Source organism: Neolamprologus brichardi, chromosome 3 (genome assembly GCF_056152115.1).
Source record: "Neolamprologus brichardi isolate AB-2024 chromosome 3, ASM5615211v1, whole genome shotgun sequence".
Lineage (NCBI taxonomy): Eukaryota > Metazoa > Chordata > Actinopteri > Cichliformes > Cichlidae > Neolamprologus > Neolamprologus brichardi.
The window spans coordinates 24,372,337-24,396,090 of record NC_142106.1 but is presented as its reverse complement, the minus strand read 5'-3'; the positions used below and the strand labels follow the sequence as shown (position 1 = coordinate 24,396,090).

Below are 23,754 nucleotides of genomic sequence, written 5' to 3'. Positions count from 1 at the left end.
AAATATGTTGATTTCCAAAGTAAGAATAAATTCTAAAGCATCTACAATTTTGCACTTTTTATTTAACCTATTAAGGCCCAGGGATTTTTTCTGAGGTTCCTGCTGGAAAATGACATGTTCAAAGTGAACTGACACTGCAATTACAAACTCAGTGTGAACTATCTTGGTATAAACACAGCAGATGCCTTTGTGTCAGAGTAACTCAGGATAAAACACAGAAAAAATTTGCTGTTTTAGCTTTTTGGTGGTTGTTGAAATAGTTTTGTGAGCTTTTAGCTGAGATTCTGACATTTTGGACAAAATAGCTTTAATTTAAAAATCAAGGATTATTCAAATTGAAATAGATTTGAATTAGGAAATCGATTTTTTGTTTCTCATATAATCAGAGGAGCAGTGAGACATTGAAACATGAATGTAGCTGCCACATTAGCCTTATCTTGGTAGTGGAAAACTGATTCTGATTTTAATATGAATAATGCTGTGAGTAGAAAAACAGCAGACACTATTCTGACTCATGAAAAAGGAGAGGAAATACCTCTTCCCCTCAAAGTTTTGTGTTTTCCCCACATTGACAATAGGACTGTTAGGTCAAATGTGTTATATCAGAATTACACAGTCACTTCTAATGTAACAGTAACATGCTATGCCGCAATCAGCCTTCTACCCTACCTTATCTTGCACAATTTTCCACATAAGCAGGTAAAAACTAAAGTGGTGGTGTATAAATCCCTGTGACAGTCTTCTCGTCATTAGAGCATCCTCAGTTTACTGGCTTAGTGAGCTAATATGTTAAAAGTGGAATGTGTTTACGATAGTGAGTGTTCTTTGATGTGGCATTTGAATGATCGTGGTGGGGGTAGCATCACGGGCATCTCCAAAAAAAAGTTGCTCGTACTCATGCTGCCCTGACATCAGCAAGCGTATTTTGGAGATGGCATAGGCACTGTGATATCCCACAACTAAGGAACCACGGAGACCATGTTGACCTCACAGTCATTTCTTTTATTGTATGAACTGGGGCATGAGCCACACACGCTGACAAACTCTCAAACAACTGTTGCCCCCTGGTGGACAAATCTCTGCTACCACAAAACATTCCCCCCCCCCTTAAACTGAAACTCTGTAGTTTTAATCACTACATAAAATACCCATAAACAAAAACTTCACCTTTATTGAAATGCAACAACCCCGTCCCCAGCCTTTATGGAAATTTCACTCCGTAATAATGAACCTTTAGTCCAACAGTCTTAGGTTAAACTATAACAGTTCACCGTAATCTCCTTCTTATTATTGTCAATCACGGCACAAAGTCTCTCAGATGCTCAGGAGGTCTCTTGGTTCTTTGCAATCACCGTAACACAGTGGCTGGTGACTCCTGTGGCTTCACCACTGGTGTAACTTGCACCTCAATGTTTTCTCATCATTGTCTCCTGCCTCAGCGCTGATGATTGGTGCTGCTTTTGGGTTCTTGCCCGGGTGGCCTTCAGGCATTTCTGCTCACAGGCACGGCTCCAAGGCAAACAGCTTATCTACATGACGCCTCACCACTGTCCCATTACCCAGCATCACCAAGTAGGAAACAGGCCCTGTCATCTCCTGTATAAGTCCTGGTATCCATTTGGGTCCTCCGCCAATACTCTGTCTGTAATAACAAACTTGTGCTTGGCATGTGTATCATGATACAGTCTTTGGCTATCTTGTTTTGCTGTCACTACTGTTTCAAGTCAGGGTGTATGAAATCAAGAGTACACCTCAACTTCCAGCCCATCATCAACTCAGCGGGAGACTTCCCTGTTGTGGATTGTGGTGTGATTCGGTAACTAAGCAGAGCCCTGTTTAACTTGGTTGCCAGTGTGTGTCCAGCACTCATTTGCATGAGTTCTTTGAATGTTTGCACTGCTCTTTCTGCCAACCCATTGGATGCTGGGTGATATGGAGCGGAGGTGACGTGAGTGATTCCGTTCTTTGCCCTGAACTCTTTAGTTTGTGCAGTTATGAAAGACTGGGCATTGTTTGAGACCACCATCTCAGGAAGGCCGTGCGTGCTGAAACAGTTTCTCAGGCAGTCTATGGTTGCAGCTGCTGTAGCGGATGGAACTGGATACACATCTAACCATTTGGAGTGGGCGTCCACTATTACTAAGAACATTTTACTCAAAACGGGCCAGCATAATCAATATCTATTCTTCTCCAGGGCTTTTCTGGCCACTCCCAGGGGTGTAGCGGTGCCTCTTGAGACTTGTGTCTATGTTCTTGACAAGTACTGCAGGACCTCACCTTGTCTTCGATGTCAGTCTCCATATGCAGCCACCACATGTAGCTTCTGGCCAGGCCCTTCATGCGGCTCATTCCCAGGTGTGACTGATGTAGCTGTTCCAAAAGGGGGCGTCGACCTCGTTCTGGTATCACCACCCTCGCCCCCCACAGCACACGCCCATCCTGCACACTCAGCACCTGTTGTCTTTGTCTGTAGGGCTGAAAATTAGGATGCTGCATAGTGGGCCATCCTCTCAAAACATACTCACGCACTCTGGAGAGTATGGGATCTTTGGTTGTCCATCTTTGCAGCTGCTCACATGTCATCACGCCCTCCTGGTCCTGATCTACCATCAACACCTGTTCCTCTGTTGCCACCTCTTTAGGGAGGTTCTCTGGAAGAGGAAGACGACTCAGACCATCAGCATTACTGTTATTCTTGCCTTCTCTGTATTTAATGACATACTCATATGCTCTTAATAACACCGCCCATCGCATGATCCTCTGTGATGCCATCTTAGGGACGGCCTTCATCTCATGGAACAAACTTATCAATGGCTTATGATCCGTGATAATCATAAACTTCCTGCTGTACAGGTACTTGTAAAAAATACTATACACCAAATATTACAGCCAATCCTTCTTTATCCAGCTGTGAGTAGTTCTTTTCTGCTGCATTCAGGGTACGTGATACAAACCCAATGGGTTTCTTCTGACCATCTGGCGTGCGGTGAGCTAGTACTGCTCCCACTCCATAGGGGGACGCATCGCAAGAAAGAATTAAATCTTTCTGCTCATCATAGTGCACCAATACACTGCTTGACTGCAACAGTCTTTGACTTGCAGAAAACCTTCTCCTGTGCTGGTCCCCAACACCATGGTTCCCCCTTTCTCAGAACCTTGTGCAGTGGGGCCAACAGTGTGGACAAGTTTGGCAAGAACTTATTACAGAAGTTCAACAACCCCAAATAAGCTTTGAGCTCTGTCACTGATTTTGGGGGTGGCGCCTCCTGCACTGCTTTCACTTTTGCTGCCATTGGATGTAAACTGGTCTTATCCACCCAATGTCCTAAAAATGTCACTTCCTTCTCCATGAGTTGACATTTGCTCCTTTTTAAGCGCAGGCCCGCCTCCTCCAAGCGCTGCAGCACTCCATCCACTGTTTGAAGATGTTCTTTGTCATTCTTTCCCGTCAGAATGATGTCATCCAGATACACTGTGACATTGGTCAGACCTTGCAACACACTCCATGGTGCGCTGAAAAATGGCAGGACTTGAACTTACACCAAATGGCAACCTGGTGTATGTAAACAAACCCCTGTGTGTGTTTACTGTGACATACTTTCGAGATTAGTCATCAACCTGTTGTATGCGTGACTCATATCTAACTTGGTGCATTTTTCTCCTCCCGCCAGCCCCGCTGTCATGTCCTCCATTCTTGGAATGAGTGTTGTTCTACAGGTGACACCTGTTTAACAGTCTGTTTGTAGTCACCACAAATTCTGGCACTGGAGTCTGGCTTTAGCATGGGTACGATGGGTGCGGCCAACTCTGAGAATTTCACTGGTTGGATGATCTTCTCCTCCAAACAGTCTCTCCAGTTCCTGCTCCACTTTCTTTTTCATAGCAAACGTAACTGATTGGGTCTTATAGAAGCACGGTTTGGCTACATGTATCTTTGCTGCAAACCCCTTCAGCGTTCCCAACTCATCCTTAAACACTGTTTCATATCTGGCCAGTATCCACTGTAAGGCATCGTCTCTGCCTTCTATCTTATGTACAGGTTGCCAGTCTAATTGAAGGGCCTTAATCCACCCCCAACCCATCAAACTAGTTCCAGCCCCTTCAGCCACCACCACATCCAGGTTTTTTTTTACTGTCTCTGAATTCCACCTGCACTTTGGCTGCTCCCCACACGGGCAGGGGTGGACTTTGCATCTGTGTATTCTGGAGAATCACAGAACAGCCGGTACTCCAGGAAGTACTGGCTGTTCTGTGATGTGGTATTATTTGTGCAGTAAGAGTAATTACTGCATAAATGATTAAGCTTATCAAGTAATAAATTCATTTTAAGACATTATCTAACAGCATTTTATATAATCTATTCCATGCTGTCTTGGAAGAAAACCTTTTTTAAATCCATTCCATCATTTTTTTTTCAACATCAGCACTGTTGCTATAATTTTGATGGTTTGATAGCATAAGCCACAATTAAAGTCTTGTAACACTAATGCCAAGCATTATTGTTGCCGAGTTTCCGCACGCAAAGTCCAGGGCTGTTTTTTAGTCCCAGTCTGTCCCTGCACATGGGTACCTTGTGGCCTCCATACATTCTCAGTTTGATTCCATACTTGCTTACTTTGGGTGCATTACTGCCTTCAAAAGGTTTTTAAAATGACCCCTTCGACATGGCAGTGTAGCCACAGCCTGTGTCTACTTCAATTGTCACATTGTGTCCATTTACTTTTAGCTTCTGTCTGAAGCTAAGGGAGGACCTTAGGATACTAATCTCCTCATGCACATTATACATAGTCATACTACTTGCCTTTATGTGGTCCATTTTAGCTCCTTCCTCCTCACTCTCCACATTCTCCTCTTCTAAGAAATGTGCTTGTTTACCTTGTCTACCACGCCCTCCTTTTTGTTCCATTTTCATTATCATCGTATCCTTTATTTATTGGATAAGATGATAAAAGTGTAACACTGATTAAAAAACATGTCTAAAATATGTGATTACAAAATATTGGTTTGTTAAATATGTAAAGTGCTGTAAAGTTTGTATGAGGTAGAGTTTGTAATGGTCACATGACCAGAGTTTGGCTGAGAGCACAACCATGGCATTGTGGAGCTAGCATGGATACAGAGCTACAGATGCATCTACAACCTCAATGTTAATGCTATTCTGCGTGTGTTCCAAGAGGCGCAAGGTATGGTTTCATGTATATTGTTTATATAATGTTACATACGTGTTCTACATTGGTAATAAGAAGACAATTTCAGTGATATCCATTATTTTGCATTTTTTCTGTTCTGCTTGCACAAGACTGTTTATGGACACTGACATCAGAGACTCTGATAAGCTCAAAAACATTTGTTGTAAACTTTGTGTTTCTTCAGTTGTCACAGTGTCTAAAGACAATAAGAGTGTGAGAGAGAGAACTTTTAACTATTTCAATTTTCAGCTTTTTTTTTTTCTTTTAAACTAATTTAAAGCGAAACAACACAAAACACTGCAAACCACAACACAATAAAATATAAATTAAAATATGCAAAATTGAAAGAAGATGCACATTGTCTGTCATATAGGCCTGGGATGATTTTTGGAGAGAGTGTTTTCCTGCTTGGAATTGCATACATAGGATTTTCTGCATGAATAAACTTTCTGAATCTTTTATCATCCGCAACTGAAAATAATTGTGGATGATTACTATCCTACCTTTCTAATGTGACGATGTTGTCTCTTGTTGTTGTCCTTGACTCGCTTTCTCTTTCTGCTTTGTCTCATAAGTTTTCAAAAATGTCTTTTCCTGTCATTGTCCCGTGCATCAATTTAATATCCAATATATAACGGCCGGGCTGATTTGGCTGTCTCCTCTGCTACAATAAAACTTGCTTTCACAACAGCTTCACTTTGTGATTTTGCTCCGGTGAAAAACATCTGCTGAAATGTTAGATTCTTCTTTAGCTCTTCTGCTTGGGGTGACTGTGGTTCAGTGGGTTGGGAAGCTCATTTTGTAACCAGAAGGTTGCCAGTTTGATCCCCAGCACTGTCGTTGGCCGCTGTGTCCTTGGGCAAGACACTCCTATTGGTATTGGCCAGACATGGCAGCCTCGCTTCTGTCAGTCTGCCCCAGGGCAGCTGTGGCTACAACTGTAGCTTGCCTCCACCAGTGTGTGAATGTGAGAGTGAATAAATAGTGGAATTGTAAAGCGCTTTGGGTGCCTACAAAAGCGCTATATAAATGCAATCCCTCATTATTTTTACTTTTACTTTCTGTATTTTCTGCCCTGCATTTAGGTTTTTCAGATTATCCTGATGTTTTGTCTCGTTTTAAACCACCAAACATGTCACCGCTTAAGTGTGTGAAACATCAAAACACAAAGAGAAATCCCGGTTTGGAAATGATCACCAGGGGGCAGAGTCATTTTTTTGTTTATTTGTTTTTTGGCCTGTCCTGTTTGGTTCTTAAGCCATCGGAATTATTGTCTGAAGGCCAAGAAAGATGCCCAATGGATTTACTTTACCAAGTGGATCATCATGGATCAAGGTTATCCAATTAGATCACCTTGCCAGATTGGTCCATTTGATTGACCTTGGTTATTATTATTATTATTTATTTATTTTATTTTCATTTGTTACAGACGGGACAGACATGACTGGGGGATAGGAAAGAGAGAAAGAAAGGAACAAAGAAAGAGAGGGGGGAGAAAGACAGAGGGGAAGAGGGACAGTGAGAAAGGGCACTTAAAAACAAACCACCTGGATCACCTGTTAAGAAAAGAAAAAAAGAAGAAGCAAAAAAGAGAGCAACATAATAAACACAACACCATCACACTAACAATTGGAGGGGCAACTGTGTCACCCTCCTGGGAAGAGCTGAGGAGAGCCCCCGAACGAGGGGTCACCCAGCAGCCACGAAGAACAAGCCTGAGGGGGCTGCAGTGACATGTCCGCGGGCTCTGCCAGCAGCCAGCTGCGCCAGAGTGAACCGATCCGCAAGCCCAGAGGGCAGAGGGCCTGATTGAGGCACAGGTGTTGTCAAGCAGCCACCAGGAGTGAGCCGGTACATACCTTAGCGCCCAGCCTCGGACACCAAGAACCACCAATACACTGACGACTAGGGGGCAGAGTCGTTTTCCATTTTAGAACGACTTCACACTCTGCAGCGATGATTGTAAGCGGAGATTCCACTTCAAAAGTCTCCTTTGTATTATTATAGTCTTTAACTTACTACATAAAGTGCATTGAAGAAACTGCTGTTGTTGAGATTTGGATGTATAAATAAAATTAAAAAGTGAAGCCAGTTTTTATATTTGCTCTCGTCAACATCTCCTGCCACCTCAGACATTTATCTTATACTAGAAAAATTAATCAGAACCGATTTTAATGTGACATGTTTTCTGATCTTTTTCGTATCTGCACAGGAAACTCTGTCCTTAGACTCCGACTAAGATAAGAACAACATTTGAACACATGGGAGAGAGAGCACTATGAGTGAATCATGTTTGACAAATAAAAAAGGGGCCCGCTAGGTGGCGTGAGTGAGAAATGTGACTTTATACTGTCAAAATCAGTGTAACTCTTAGAAATGACCTCAGTAAATAGTGTTTTGAGATTGCAGAGCTCACTTTTTCACGTAAATAAATTAACCTATTATTAAATCTGCTTTTTTTGTTTGGGTTTTGTCTTAAAATGTTGCACAAGCTGAGGTTTCAGACTGAAAGGTAAGAGATAAGATAAACCTTTATTAGACCCACACGGCAGAAAGTACAAGAGCTGTAAAAATTAGGAGAGAAAAACAATAGAATAGAATAAGATAAACAGAATAACATACTATACAAAAATAGAAATCATACCAGCCAAAGGAATACAATAGAATAAGTACTATACAAATAAAATAAAATACTTTGTTACTGTGTGTTTGCTCTTTCATTCAATTAAGTGGTCCTTTGTACTGACAAATCAATTTAAAGAGAAGAACAATATTTATATATTTTATTTATTTAGACCACAAATTTTCCCTTTTTAAATTAAATGTTAGACAACTTTATGATTAAAATAATAATTCATTTTCTTGGAGAGCCAGGAAAGTACAAGACAATAGTTTACATTCACCTGACTAGCATATGACACACTCACTGTTAAATAACAAAATGACAGAAACTTGGCATCTGAAAAAAAAAAACCAGGGTAACAATGCGATAGAAAAAAATGCTTTGTCATGACTTACTTTCATTAGTATGATTACAAGATAGCTCTAGGACACGTGGATTGAGTTTCCTCTCACATGGAGAAGCCTGAGGCAAACAAGTGGATGAGTCAGTGTTTGGGGGAAACTACAAAGCATAAATTCAGTGATTTAAAGATATAAATGGTAAAATTGAAGAAGAGTTTTAAATGCAGTTGAAACAATGATTAAATGAAAACCACATTTCTAAAAACCTGATTAAAATTAGAGCCTGACAGGATCTGTTGATGAGCTCTGAGTATCTGAATGAAATCAGATACAGTGGGAAGAAGGAACAGGAAGTGAGCTAATCATGAGTAAATTAGTGGGAAGTCCCTGTCTGCTCAGTTTCTATAAACAGATCCACACATAATAAACCTATTAAGGAAGTTTCACTTGTACACGTGAAAGCAAACACTGTGACGAGAAATTGCAAGGGACTGGCTCAGTCGGGTAATTCTGGAGTACATTTTCCAGTTTTCTATTTTCCGAGCTTCATTCATAGCAGTAGAACAGGTTACTCAATACACCGCTGAAAAACAGAAACTGAGCACTCTGTCATCCACTTCTTCAACTGCCAAGCTGGAAGTGTTTGTTTGTTATTCATGAGTTATATTAAAAATTTAATAAAAAACAAATCACAAGCAAAAAAATGACAAAAAGAATAAACAATAAATAGTTTAAGAACAAAAGTCTATGATTTTACAGCAGTGCATGCAAAACAAGCGGGTCTTCAGCTGCAGCAGGACTCGGCTCACTTTACATTTACAGTTTTTATACATGAAGACGAAACGAAAATAGATCCCAGCACACACTCTGATGCCGCCGCTCAGCTGGCTGCTGGTTTGATTGTTGAATAGAAAGTTGCTTCAGAATCTGTTTCTGCTAAAGACACAAAGATGCAAACTGTTAAACTACTAACAACATGCAGACATTAAAGTTCAACTACACTTCATCACATGCTATACATTTTTAAAACATCTACTTACAGTGACACCAGGCAGGGAACAGATGTGTGGGCTTTCTTTGTTTCACGCTTCATTTTTCAATGACTCTCACACAGTCTGAAGGGGGTGTCCCCGCCCCCTTAAAATATGACTGCCTCTACCTTCAGCACTGAAGTGTTGCAGTGAATCAGTACTCACTTGTAGTAATGGGCAATTCTTTATAATGAATACTTTTACCGTAAGCACTGCGTACATTTTGATGCTAAAACATTTTTAACATTATTATTAAGGAAGATCTTTGTGTACCAATAATAGGAAATGCAGTAAGTCTTTACATTTAAAACAATTTCTGTGATGGCACAGGACACAGCAGTCATTTATAAGCCACTTTTCTGTGTTTCTGTCATGAAGACAAGTCATGGCCTGGTAGAGGAACCAAATGCAAGGCGCTGAGGGAGGCTGAGCAATGACCAGAAAGTAAAGTCAGTACTCCATGTGAAAAATCCCTAAAATGCATTTAAAGGAGAGAGGACAGAGTTCAGCCTGTCTTATATGGAAAATGGACGCAATGATGCAGTGAAACATAAAATCACAGTATGTTAGGCAATGAAAGCTTGTACAGGTCTTACAAAGTTGAAGGTTGTGTTATTCCTCAACACAGCCTGAACTCTCTTAGGCAGCGTTCTTGTTTCTTTAAATCGTCTTCAGGAAAAGTTCTCCGGGCTTCTCGAAGGACATTCAAAGCTCTTCTTTAGATGTTGTCTGTCTTTATATGATCCTGTACTTCAACAATGTTGAAGCCCGGGCTCAGGGAGGCGAGTCCATGACTGACAGTGTTTCTTTGTGTGTTTTTCTAACACTGTGTTTCTAATGCATTGGCAGTGTTTGGGATCATTGCCATGCTGAAAAATGAAGTTGCTGCCTTTGAGATGCTTTTCAGATGTTGTGGATCAAAACCTGATGGTATTTTTTCTGTATTCATAATTTCATCAGTTTTGACAAGATCTCCAAAACACTGGCTGAAGTGAAATAAAAAACCATGAGGAAGCTTTACAGATGGCTGTAGACACTCACTGTACCTCTCTCATGACCTCCTCTGTACATACTGATGACAGTTTGAACCAAATATTTTAATTTGGGATTCACTCCATCACTTCCTGTTTTCCTACCTTAAGAATGGGTTCTTGATGGCAGCCCTACCACTTAACACCAATTCTGATGAGGCATGAGTAAATGTGCAGAGATTTCCAAGATTTTCGGCTAATGGTTCTTTGGGAAGTATTGTGTTGGTGCAAAAATGCTGTGTTGTGTTTCTCAAACGGTGTTATCTTTGGCATTTTTGTAGAATCTGATGACAAAATGGGAATATTTATGTGCAACAACGACGCAATTGAAAATGTGTTCTTTGCTAATCCTTTGTTATGTGTTGACACATCAGTGGGTTAGGTTCCTTATACTTCAGTGATTAATAGTTGAGTTAAGTAGCTTAACAAATAAAAAACACATTCCCCTAAAAAATTTAAATAAATAAAAAAATTAAAAAGAGTGAAAAAGCAGCCAGTGTCCAAAAGAAATCTTTGAAAGACCTTCAGAAAGCCTGGAGAACTACTGCTCAAGACCGCTTTGAGAAAGATTACAGGGAAGTCTGACCCCTTGGAAACCAAATATAAAAAAAATTAGGTTTGCTCAGGACTTTTGCACAGCACTGTATACTATCTTGCCACACTGTGTCATATTGTGACTTTAAATCGGGGCCCTAAATATCAAATATGAGTAGTCTCTCCTCATGGTAGGGGGGACTAAGATGCGAGGAGAGGAGCACAGGAGAATGTAATGAGCAATGCCCATAGACCAGGCAGAAGTAAACCCGGAGAAACTAAACATAGTAACATTTAAATAGAAACCAAAAGTCATTAAACGCGACAATCTGGGAACACAACAGATTTTGATTATATTTTTATTACTCATGGGTGCTCTCTGTCTGGTTTTATCCCCCCCGACCACAAGTGAAACCACATTTTTAAAACTCTCTGAACCCCCTGTGAGCCACCCACCTGTATTTGCTTCTTTCTATGTTTAGTTATCGTTTGTATCTTATTATGTGTTGATACTCCACTGACTCTATAAATAATTAACAAAATGAAACTTGTTCATGTGCTTCCTTGATAACGACTGATACTCTTGTGTCATTAAACAATGAGGTCGTAGTTTCATGCAGCTACGTTTACACTTGACTCAAAGGTCAAAGAAGTTTCACTCATGACCAGATAACATACACAAATAAAGTCTTTATAACTTTCCACAAAAGGGAAAAACTGAGGTAATATAAATAACATACATATGCTTCAGGCTCTTGTGTACGTGTGGGAAAAGAGCTCTGCGTGTGTTTTTACCTGTATCACTCTTTGGCTGCACTTCCGGTACGATGGTGACATCAGTGTAGGAAACATCAGGGTCAGTTTCACCTGCAGCACAATACTTCTCACTGTTAAACATCTGCTTGGAAATATGATTTTCGACCATAAAGTTAAACATATAACTCTCTGCTACATGTAATCGATCTCATTTATATAGTTTGTTCGGTTAAATCACTAAATATAGATCAGCTTAGTAAAGAGAGAACATCACAGAAAACCATTTGTAACGTAAATCCTGCTGTTGATTCATCAAAATTAGATTCTTAAAGCTGTAGCGCTCTTCCAGGTTTTTTGTTTTCAGTGACCTGAATGCTTCTACATGACACTCTCTGACTGTTTTACCAGGAAACATCTGCTGCTTTTTTATGCTGTTTCCCAACAATGAGCTCTCAGCGATGCATAAACTCCTGCAGATACAGACGAGGAAGTTCAGTTAAGGCTTGCAATGTGAGCAGGAAGCTGGACTACCCGAAAGAAACCCACACAGGGAGAACAAGTGAAGTCTTTACATAAACCTGTAAAAGTGTGGGGGAGGGTTTGATAGTTTCATGGTTTAATACTACAAGTATTATTTTTGGTCTTACAGTTATGTCTAAACACACCAGAATCAACAATGACCCGATTACTTTCTGATTGTGTTTTTTCACACAGGCCCTCTGTTTTGACTTAAATCAAACAAATACAACATAAACGGTTTCTGTGCAGTGAGTTTCAACACTTTCATCATACAAATAGTGACTAAACAGAGATCAGATCTGCAGTGAGCTCATGAAACACAAAGACATACCAAGGAGATCGAACAGCTGATAACACAGAAGAATATGTAAGACACGATGCACTCATACTTTTTTACGTTAGTCGCACCACTGTGTTTTAAGTATATCAGCTCATGTATGTACAGGCCTGTGTTAAAACCATGTCTGGTGCCAACAATTGACCCAAAATCTTTAATCAGAAGGGGGAAGATATGAACTAAGCGAAAGTACATGGCTTTTCCAAAATAACCACAACGAAATGCAGCAAAACACATTTTTGATGTGGAAAATAATAACTAAGAATCATATCAACACTCAGCAAAATCAAAAATAGTCCAATGACTAGCCCAGTTTCATTACAGCCCTTCTAAGAAAGTGTTCATTGAGTGTATATGAACAGTACATAAGAAATATTAAATCATCATTTTAAATTGATTTAATCACATTTTTAAAATGTGCATTTATATTTATATTGTGAGCAAAAGATGTCTTCTTTTTTTAAGTTCAAAAATAAATTTGGGTGGATCTAAAACCTGAAAGATTGTTCTTTTATCTATTGAAAGGCAAAGTTAATTGGTCGGCTAGAAATGAATAGAAACTATGCGGGAAATGACGCTCTCAGTCACCTTTGTTTAGACTGTATCATTATTTTTCAAATGTTTTATTGGTTGTTAAGCTTAAGAGTGTAAAAGCTAGCACCAAGATTTAAAAAAGGCATCAAAGACACTGTTTACGTCCGATCACTTTTTAAGTTTCAATATTCTCGTTTTACTAAATAAAGAGCCACAAAGGGTCAGTATGCAGAGCTGCGCTGATACTTGTATGCAATGAATACGCACATATAATTTTCTTCTGGAAATTTGCATAATCTGACTCTTTGAGACTGCATGGTGTTATCTGATGTGACACAACCCTGCCAGAAATGCCATCCAGGGGAAAAAATCTACTAAATCAAGTACTGCTGTGGTGACAGCCGAAAGAACAACAGATAAACTGACTCTTTATCGCCATGCTGAAACACTAACAGTTAATCTCTTTGAAACTTATAATATAATCTTAATATGTACATAGTTTCATAAAGTAAAGTACCTTAATTTATTGGAAATTTAGGGCACTCTAACCAGCAGTGCACTTTTGGATTTTAGCGGCGGGATTCTGTGTGAGAAATTGAACGATATAAACTGTGTGTTTACAGTAACTAAAGAATATGACTGTAAGTGCAAAGCTGTGGCTAACAGATATACTTCAAAAACAGACTGACCTTTGTGGTTCCTCCAGAGGCAGAGCAGCAGCACCAGCACAACCAACACCACAGCCAGCAAGAGGCAGACACCCACCACAGGAAGCACAACATACATAGGAGGGGAGTGAAAAGATTTGGGTCGCCCAGCTTAAACACAATAGAAAACAGAAACCACAGTTTGTTCTTGATGCAAACGCAACAACAAGTTTGGGCTATCGTGTTGGTAGACTGTGATCTCTGTGCTACGCTCAAATAAAAGCACCAACAAATGTTCAAACAGAAGTTATATCTACTGTGTGAAAAAGTTTGTTTCCTTTTTACTTTTCAGTCTTCTCACCTGTGACAGACAGCCAGCTATCCGGTGATTCTCCGCTACCAGAGATGGTACACTTGTAGAAACCTTCATCAGACTTTGAAACTTTGAGGATGGTCATGATTCCTGTAGAGCTGTTCCTGATGAGGAGGCCATCTTTATAAAATTCAGCTGGGAGGTTGATAAAAGAAGCCTGTTTATCCATGCAGCGCAGAGTTGCAGCATCGCCTTCCTGCAGAGGATGGACCGGACTCTCCAGGATCACAGAGCCTCCTTAACAACAGCATGACAGAAATCATCAATTAGTTGGTTTTAAGATGGCTCAAAGCATCAGTTAAAAAACAAAACAAAAACTGAAATCCAACATAGTCAATCCAAACTATCCTTCTTCCTTAGACCAAGACATAGTCCAGATCAGATAAGCTCAAAATGGAAAAAAACTTCCTCCTCAACATCTGTCATGTTTGAATGAATTCAGCCATTCACATGCCATTTTAAGTTACTACTGCATTTAACAGCTTTTCATTTCATTACACATAGCGATAAATTTCACTAATGTATCCTTTTTGTTTACCGAGCTAGATTTTTAGTTCTAAATATTAATTAGCATTTTTATCCAAATATTTTAACTGGCAGGGCATACTTTTAGGTCAATAGTTTATAACTTTTTGTTCATAATTTTAGCTAGCTCCAGCGTTTCATCTAATTATTGATTATGCGAAGCTATGGTATTAACTAAAAGCTTTAACTGTTAGCCATGCTTCGAATAAGCTTTGTCCATGCACTAATATCTAAATGACCCTTATTGCAGTACTTTAATTCAAAACCCATTAGAGTCAGCCATTAGAGTTTATGCTAATTTCTTTAGCTAACTGCAGGTGTTGAGTTACCCTTTACATGTTTCTCCTAGTTACTCCAGAACTACACCCTCTGGTTAGCATGCTTGTACCCCATGATACAAGTTTTTGTTTATTTTGAACTAAATGATTTATGCTAAGCTAACAGGGTGCAGGTTCTAGCTTCATATTAGATATTTAAAGAAGTAAAACAATAATAATGCTCTTTTCTGTATTTTAGCAAAAGTCTGTTTTTTGAATCTGCTTGTTTGCTATCAGGAGGCCACAGTCAGCATTAATATCAGACAATGGGTAAGAAGTCATTTGGCTGGAAAACATAAATGAGGTTTGTAGCTGTTTCAACAAATCTTCATGTCAGGCTTCTCATGGTGCATATTTAATATTTAATATCACGTTATTAGTCTGTAATAACACAACATTAACATAAAGTGACCCACTATAATGGTTACTGGTTGGATTCCCCTGAAATTTGATGCATTAATTTAAATACCCTCAGTCGACTCTGTGACATTTTCTATTAGGTCCAAATCTGTGTTGATTGGCGCTTAATTCTAATTAGAAAATTTTCACTATTTTAATATGATAAACTTCATAAACCTGCTGAACATCCCACCAGCATGTTGGTGTCATATTTCAATCAAAACTCTGCAAACAGAACTATCTGTAATCTGGCTTTTAAATCCAAATGACGGCCTCTTCAATTTAGTACTTAAACTCACCGGTCACAGTGATGTTGACAGCTTCACTGCAGGCTCCAGCTCCAGAGTCACACCAGTACAATCCACTGTCTGATGGGTAAGCATCTTGAAGGAAGCAGTTTGATTCATTTTTTGTACCCCAGTGTTTGGGACACTCTTCATTTGTTTTTGTTGACGTGTTTCTCTTTATTGTCCAATTAGAGTTTTTAAGCTCTCCACAGCTCAGTGTAACAGGATCGTACTTGAAGAACTGAGATCTGTTGGGAAAGATACTCAAAGTGGCTGAAAGAAACAGAGAAAGAAACAACAAACAGAAAGGTGAAAAACAATTAAATACTTTTACAATTAAAGATGTAAGGTTTGAGCTATAAGGTAGCCACCACCACCTAAAACTGAGTCTAGTTGCTCTTGAAGCTGCTGTAGCATCTGTTCTGTGAAAATTCTCTGAGAAGGTGCTTCCCTCTATTGTCGTGGGTGAACGGAAACCAAATGAGTGTAGAGTATTTGCAATTAATAATGCTAAATGGTTTCCACCAGTTGCTGTTTCATGAAACAACAATGCACTGTAAAATCAAAAGAAACACAGCTGACACCATTTGTCTCCTCTTTGCTGCTCTGTTACGTGACATATGTAATGAAAGCTTCACATATTACCCACAAAACAGATACATCTGCATCTTCTGTTACAAGGTTTCATATGAAACACATGTGGGGTTTTTGAACGATGCTCTTTATGGGTGAATATGTGATCTGTATCAGGATGCCAGAGTGCAAATACGGTTTTATGCCCTAATTAAATGCTCAGCTGCAATGCTTTTTATTTTGTTTATTGTCTGTTGTATTATTTACCTCATGAGCACATCAATAATTAATTAACATTTGCTTAATTTCACTTCATTATCTAAAAACAACTTCATAGATAAATGAACTCAAATTAATAAAATATGATCAAAAACTTCTGTATTTAGAAACTACATTAAAATACTGAAACTGTAAACTGAACACAGACAGCAATAAAATGTAAGAAGTTTAGCAACAATGAGGCAACTTTTTGCTTGTAAAAGTTGCTCAGTTTTGCAAGATGGTTTAACGATTATAAAGTAACAATTACCTTGTAATATCAAATAATCACATAGCTTGCAGTTTATTGTAAAGTATGTTTGAATTCATGTGAAATACAAAAACTTGATTTCTCTTTAATTTTGTGAAAAGATTAAAGGCTGAACTATTAACCCATCTGTTCATTAAATCCAAAACCTAAAGCCCACACACAGACTCACTGGAGACTTGACACATTCTAGTACTCACCCATAATTGTGCACAGAGCTGTGATCTCCATGCTGCTTGGCTGGTGTTCAACTCTCAGACTGAAGAGTTTCGGAGGGGCTGCATCACACCTCAGTGCTGACTTAGTGAAAAAGACAATTATGCAGGATGTATGTCACAGTTTTATTTTTGAAACCACAAATGCAAAATGCTTACGTTCTTCACTCTGAAGACCTGAAGTATATTAATAATGTATTAGACCTGAATCAAAACAGCCCTGAGATTCATGCAGAAAAACTTAAATCTTGCATAACAATCTTCAAACATTGCATAAAACTTAGAGAAGAAATGTAATTATTTTGATGTCTGGAAGTATGTTACTGTTATATTACAGTTGCATTTGTTGATTTGTGCAGTTTGCACATGCAGGTTGCAAAACAAGTTTCATGTCACAAGACTTTGGAAGGGAGTCAGGTTACTGGCAGGACTTTGGTAAGAAAAGCAGATATCCCCTAAAGGGTTTTTTGTTTTTGTTTGGTTTTTTAATAATGGCACAACTAAAAGCATTTCCCACAGCGCCCCCAAAAACTCCAGATTTAACTTGATTAGGTAACTGTAACGCAGGGTTTGCCAGCAAAATTCCCAGAGCGCCTGGCTTGATGAGGCTCACTATCACAAGTGATACTTTGGGCACCTTTCCCATTCAATCAAAACTTAAGACTTTTGCTTTCTCACCAGTACGATTTCAAACGAATCTCTCTGTAACTAACTGAAACCCTCTTGACACAAATGCGTAGAGGTTTGAAAGAACGCCAACCTACTGTGTGGGAGTGTGCAGAGTTGTTTAACTCTCTAGCCAACTCAAAGCAACAACTGCCGACACACACCAACATAAAGCTGCTTGGAAATAAATAAATAAATATATGTATATACATACATATGAATACAATTTTAAAAAAAAACCCTGTCTTAAAACATATAACACTTATTGACCCTACTGTACAAGCACTGAAATATACCAGGCAAAACACAGCTGCAGCACTGAAACTTCCATCAGAGGCGGTGTGGTGTGTTTCAAAAGCGTCTTTTACTCCATTGCTTCAAAGTGTGCTGAGTCTGTATTTACGGGAACCTTGTTAACAGAGTAAAGTCAAGCAGGAACTAAGGGAATCTAATTACTCTTCAATGAAAAGACTCAATGCAGTCCATGGGCCTTGTTTCTGAAGCAATTCAGCAACTGCTGTGATACAGAGCAGGTGATGATCAGACAAAACTGCTGGAGATGTGACTTTAAAGACACGGGGTGTATTTCAGGAGTTATATTTATGTATGAAGTAGAGGTTGAGACATTTAGTGAAGACATTACAACATTACAACATCTGAACTAAATGTTAACCTCACCCGACACAGGTCGCTGGCCCAAATCTATGGAGAGAAATTTGCATTACACACATGTGCGGGTCCTCAAAAGTTACACACAAATCACTGGGCACATTATTAAACATCTATTTAAGCTTTAGGATCGTATCATGCAACTTTCTAGACAAATTTCTCTCCAAATGTATCCGTTTTTTTCTAATATTGGTTTACTCAGGTTACTAAGTAAATAACTTAACTAACCTCACCTTAAATATGAGTGATTACTCATATTTGTGAGATTATGGAGGAAAACTCATCTCAGAGATTAAAGATACCAACATCCACAGCTCTTTTCTGTGATTTCATCTATGTTTGTTGTCTTATTCCTCCTGTTGCTCCTTTTATCTTTTAACTGACATAATATACTATTACGTAGCAGTGGGTTACATAATAACATGTGGGATGTGCAGTCATACTTTAGCAGATAATTCAGTTCAATTACAATTTTTTTTATATTTTTCCAAATTGCAAAAACAGTCATCTCAAGATGCTTTTTATTGTAAAGACTCTACAATAGCCCAGAGAAAACCGCAACTATCAGCTGACCGCTATGATCCAGCACTTGGCAACAGTGGGAAGAAAAAAGAAACCCTCCTTTTAACAGGAAGACACCTCCAGCAGAACAAGCTCAGGGAGGAGCAGCCATCTGACATGACCAGCTGGGGTTGGCGGAAGAAGTTGAGCCACAGACACACTGTGGAAGAGAGTCAGAGATGAATAATAGCTACTGATGAAATGCAGAATGGTGTGTATATAACAGATAATAATGTTATTTTAAAACATCTACAAGTATAAACTGTACAGTTCCAAATCATCTGACCTGTGGCCATACTTACCAACTGTGAACACAAAAATTCCAAAACAAATTTCCCTGGCAGGTTTAGTAAATCTAGTGTTAACGTGTACAGATGTGGTTTGTGGTGAATCTGTGTACCAGTTCCTCTAAAGTCCAGTTTGAACCTGCAGGGTGGGCTTTAGAAAGTCAAGCTCACAACTGGGTGAGATTTTACTGGATGCCAGTCTAACATAAAGCTAACACACAGAGACGTGCAACCGCACACTCTCACATCCCAGCCAGGTTGAAAAAGCAGAGCTTCTATGAAAGTGGAAATCCACAACTTCTATTTAACCCCAGACGGAAAAGTCCCAGCTGACCAGGATGTTTGAACACAAGGTGATACCGACAAATAAACACCGTGATGCACTGATGTTTAACTGGCAGCATGTTTGTATTTATCACATAGACAAATAAAAGCAAATAAATCCGCATCCATGAGGAAAGACAAACTGCACACATATACAGACTCGGTGGAGGCAGGGGAGCTCATTCTTGGACCATGTGAGGCCTTTGCATGTTGGTCCTTTCAGCAGCTACTTCATTCAGTTGTTGCCCGCTGTTGTTCACTAAAAATGAGGATCGGAGGTGTTTGATTTCGTAACCTCCCCCATCCCTGCCGCCGCTCCTCTGATCTTTTTACTTTCATTTTACCAACGAGGCAGCAGCTGCTCCACGGTCTCTCTCTTTTACCAAATAAAGTAGTTTTCTTATAAACACAGCTCCGAGAATCCGATGGTCACCGTGAATTTACAAATCTGCGGTCCGATCAGGTGAGTCTCTTCTCTGTGATATCACAGCTGCTTAGGAAGTTTGGTTTTTATATTCACCCATGTGTCGTTCAATTTTCGCTTTCTCAAACTTCAAGTTCAGTAAAAGTAGAGATACATATTCACTACTTTCTCCATTTGGTTTAAACAAGTTTGATACTGTACAATTAATCACGTTAAAAGCACGTGTTTCTGGGGAATTCACCTGTTAGGACACGCCCCTCATGTATTTATAGCTCGTGATCAGACTTATATTAAGCTGGTTTCAAGATGCTTTAATTATTTTCTGCATTACTGTCATATTAAAATGGGCGTAGGAGAGTTCAGTTACAGGATTTCTATCTCAACTCCAATAGTCGTCTTTCCGCTCCTTTTTGTCTTCAGGCTTGCTCAAGGTAAGCTTTAGAGTACATGTAAGGTATCCTTGCTTTGCAGCCAAATATTATTACTACTATATATATATGTGTGTGTGTGTGTGTGTGTGTGTGTGTTATGGAAGTGTTTTCGTATGTAGCGCTCTTAGAGACCTGTCAGACTTATGCGGCTGTACTGTTATCGTAGCCAATTAAATAAACATGACTGAGACAATCCCTTTAATTTCTATGGAGATAAAAAAGTAAACATGTCAGCATCTTTGATTCTAATGACGTTAGATGCTGTGATGTCTGTGTGTAACGTTTCAGTTTACTTCTATTGATATTTGGTGGCAGTAGGCTGCTTGGATTTGATTGGTCAAATCTTACCCTCGTAATACAAATCACTGAAAAATATTTTTGCTGAATTGAACTGATATAAAGCATTGTCCAGAAATCTCTGTTGATTTTGTTTTTCATTAAAAATATTTGGTTGGTTCACTTTTTTTCTTTTGAATAACCAATAAATTATTCATCTGTCATAATCACTCCCTTAAGAAATGAAAATTGATGAATGAAAAGTGTATTGGATTTTTTCTTTTTTTAATGAACTTACATACTTGCATGGTTAGAAGAAGAAATACTAAGACTGCATGTTTGACTCGAACCTTTTCATTAGCAGTTTGTTTAGCTTTGATAGGCTCAAAGAATTGGAATCTGTATTACTATAACTTGGGTACCACTGGCCTATTTAAATCTTAGGAACACATTATGTTTTCTATACCATATATAAGTATAACTGCATGAGATTTTGTACTTATACCAGAGGTGTGATTTGAACCCTCAAGGTCTTATGTCAGTTGCCTCTTGAGTCAGTTAAGTCTGTGAGGATTAAGTGATTAGGCCTTAGTGATTAGACTTTAGGTGCAGATGGGACTGGGCCAGTGTTTGGTTGGAATTTAGGAGCAACTGAGCAACATTGAGATTAAAAAAATGCCAAGACAGATTGCACAAAGATTTGTGTGTGTGTTGTTAATTCATGATATGTTCACTTCACTAAGAAGAAAATTGGACAATTATAAGCCTGGTGTTATCTAAAATCTCCCTTTTTGTCCCTCAGGTCAGTTACACGTGGTTGGATCCCTTCAGCCTGTTGTAGCAGCTCCAGGTGATGATGTCATCCTGCCCTGTCAAGTGGAACCAGCATTTAACGTGGCGGGGTTGACGGTGGAGTGGTCAAAGCCGGACCTCCGTCCTGACCCCAACGACCGGCTCAGCCGAGTGGAATATGTTCATCTTTACAGAGATGCCCACGAGGTCCCCGACATGAAGCTCCCATCGTACATCGGGAGGACGGCGTTGTTCACAGACAGCCTGAGAGATGGAAACATCTCACTAAGAATCACTAATGTGACACTAGAAGATGAAGGAAGATACAGATGTTTCATCCCGAAGTTAAAGGGTCAAACAAAGTTTTCAATTGTTCGTCTGATTGTTGGTGAGTCAGACTGATAAAATCATTTTTTTCTCACTTTATTTTTTCTCAAAAGTATTAAAAACCTATAAGACCAATGACTTTAGTTATATCAGCTAATTTACAGATGATAAATACATATTTTTATTTAATTTATTTTGTTCTTTCAGACCCAAGTTTAACTGAAACTGCGACCACAGAGACACAACTGGATCCTGAAAATTTCCATGTTCCTGATTTAAATGAAGAGATAGATGATAAAGGTGAGAACATGAGACCATCATACACCCAACAGAGAATATGAAAAAGTCTTGAAATCAGCACTTTTTTGCTCTTGGGTCATGTGGAACCTACCATAAATGTTGCAAGTGCCTGAGACACTGAACCATTCATATTAATCCAACTTAGCTGAATACGTGTGTGGACTACGACACGAGTACATGTATTATGAATGTAAGGCAGCGGTCGCCGGTGTTCTGCGAGAAAATGAGCAGACCTCTATGCATGCCAAATTTAATGCAGCTCTCATCATTGTAACACTGTCACACAGCTAGATCTAAGCCTGTAACAAAAGCCTTTGCTTTCCACATTGTAGTACAGATGCAGGTCTTTTGCAAATCCATGTCCCAAATCTTTATCTCATCATTGTCAAATAATACAGTTTATCTCCACCTTTGCTGACCTCACAAAAAATGTCCCAAAAAAGTCAACAACATGATCTGGTGGACTGAAGAAGAAAGTGATTTTATGATTCTACTACTATTAAGACAGTTTCAATATACCAATATAAGATCATTGTTATCTTATATCGGTACCCATAATATGGGTGGATGAGAATGTGAAGTCAGCAAATAGCAGTGCTATGTGTTAGCTTATGACATCAGTGTTTTATCTAAAAGTGCAGCCGAGGCTGCCTTATGCTTTATGACTTATGACTGTACTGAATTATAAAGATATCACAGGAACTAACTTATCGTCTACCAAACTTCACACTTCATATAATTTCCTTAGGGATTAATAAAGTATTCTGATTCTGATGATTAGCCATAAAAATTATATCAATAAAATATTGAAATATAAAGATGTTTACATTTACAGTTGGTCTCATCTCTGTTTGTTTTTTCCTGGCAGGTGGTTTGTCCGAGCGGTGCCGACTGATTCCAGTTGTGGTTCTCTGTGTGTTTATTCTTCTGTGCTTCGCAGTTGGAGGATGTTTGATCACAGAGTCACAAAAAGCAGAAGTATGTTAAAGTCTTAAATATTTGTTTTTATGCATTTACTTCATGTCTGAAAGTTTTGAAACAGTTAAAACTCTGTGCACAAAAATAATTAAAAAAAATCTTTCTGCAGATCAAGAAACTTCCAATCTAATTGCTTTGTGCAAGGGCGCATTGGAACTGTTAACAGAGAAGAGTGCTGCCTACGTACCCACGGATCTTTCATATGTGTGTGAAAATTCAAAGCATTAACTCTTCCAGCCTCTTCTGGACACAGTGGATGTGTCCCATAATCTGTTTGGACCTAAATGAACTTTAACTCTAAATCACTGTAAATGATGACCATGCCTTCAGTGATTGGTCAGGTGATGTTGACCTCTGGCTTCAGAGTATACGGTTACTTTAAATCTATTGAAGTGACGTGTTGCAGCACTTTGTGTTTTACATGTCGACACTAAAGCTGAATTTGTTTTTGTTACTTTTATGTTAAGTTATTTTGGTCACAAGGAAAGATTTAGCTCTATTCACATAACTTTGCACTACATATAACGTGACTTCAGTGTTTTGCATATATACACACTTGCAAGATATATGAAAAACTGAGGATTGGTGGGAACTGAGGGGAGTTTTGTGTTTGGGTTTTTTTAAAGAGTCAAATCCAGCAGTAATGTGTTGAGACAGCCTGGAGCTGTAGGTGCTTTTTCATCTCTTAGTTTTCTTATAATGACACATTGTTTATGGGACAATTTTCTGTATCAGTTTTAGGATTTCAGTATTTGGATGTCATTTTAGAGGTATGTTTCCTTTATAAGGAAGAACTTTTCAATTCTCTGAACTTTAAAGTGCTTTTCAGTTACTTAACACTGACAATTAACGGGCTTTTGAGCCACGCAGCTATATTTATGGAGAAAAGAGCCAATATCATCAAAGTTAAATATTTATTGTTCTGTTTATTTGAGCTTCTTCATATTTAAATTCTTAAAAAA

At 38.9% G+C, this 23,754-nt stretch overlaps 2 protein-coding genes across 3 annotated transcripts; one reads left to right on the top strand and one right to left on the bottom strand.

The window, feature by feature from the left end:
- Nucleotides 1–8,981: 8,981 nt before the first annotated feature.
- LOC148103958 (Fc receptor-like protein 5) lies at nucleotides 8,982–16,773 on the bottom strand. Of its 2 annotated transcripts, XM_087835162.1 has the most exons (6): nucleotides 16,743–16,773; nucleotides 15,456–15,716; nucleotides 13,904–14,152; nucleotides 13,585–13,713; nucleotides 11,545–11,616; nucleotides 8,982–9,089 (listed from the first exon to the last, which is right to left on the bottom strand). In XM_087835162.1, the coding sequence occupies exons 1-6, from the start codon at nucleotides 16,771–16,773 to the stop codon at nucleotides 9,034–9,036; spliced, it is 798 nt and encodes a 265-aa protein (XP_087691288.1). In that variant the 3' UTR covers nucleotides 8,982–9,033. The 2 variants fall into 2 exon arrangements, with proteins under 2 accessions (XP_087691288.1, XP_087691284.1); XM_087835158.1 differs by lacking the exon at nucleotides 8,982–9,089 and having other exon boundaries at nucleotides 11,441–11,616.
- Nucleotides 16,774–20,031: 3,258 nt separating this feature from the next.
- Nucleotides 20,032–22,933, top strand: LOC118455695 (myelin-oligodendrocyte glycoprotein-like). The gene is made up of 5 exons (XM_087839241.1): nucleotides 20,032–20,119; nucleotides 21,198–21,575; nucleotides 21,722–21,814; nucleotides 22,683–22,792; nucleotides 22,902–22,933. The coding sequence occupies exons 1-5, from the start codon at nucleotides 20,032–20,034 to the stop codon at nucleotides 22,920–22,922; spliced, it is 690 nt and encodes a 229-aa protein (XP_087695367.1). The 3' UTR covers nucleotides 22,923–22,933.
- Nucleotides 22,934–23,754: the final 821 nt, after the last annotated feature.

Coding starts and splice junctions, on each gene's coding strand:
- LOC148103958 (XM_087835158.1), bottom strand. CDS start 16,773: ATGGAGATCACAGCTCTGTGCACAATTATGG. Junction 15,717..16,742: donor AGCTCTGTGCACAATTATGG/GTGAGTACTAGA, acceptor TGTTTCTTTCAG/CCACTTTGAGTATCTTTCCC. Junction 11,617..13,584: donor CCTCTGGAGGAACCACAAAG/GTCAGTCTGTTT, acceptor ATTGTGCTGCAG/GTGAAACTGACCCTGATGTT.
- LOC118455695 (XM_087839241.1), top strand. CDS start 20,032: ATGGGCGTAGGAGAGTTCAGTTACAGGATTTCTATCTCAACTCCAATA. Junction 20,120..21,197: donor TGTCTTCAGGCTTGCTCAAG/GTAAGCTTTAGA, acceptor TTTGTCCCTCAG/GTCAGTTACACGTGGTTGGA. Junction 21,576..21,721: donor AATTGTTCGTCTGATTGTTG/GTGAGTCAGACT, acceptor TTGTTCTTTCAG/ACCCAAGTTTAACTGAAACT.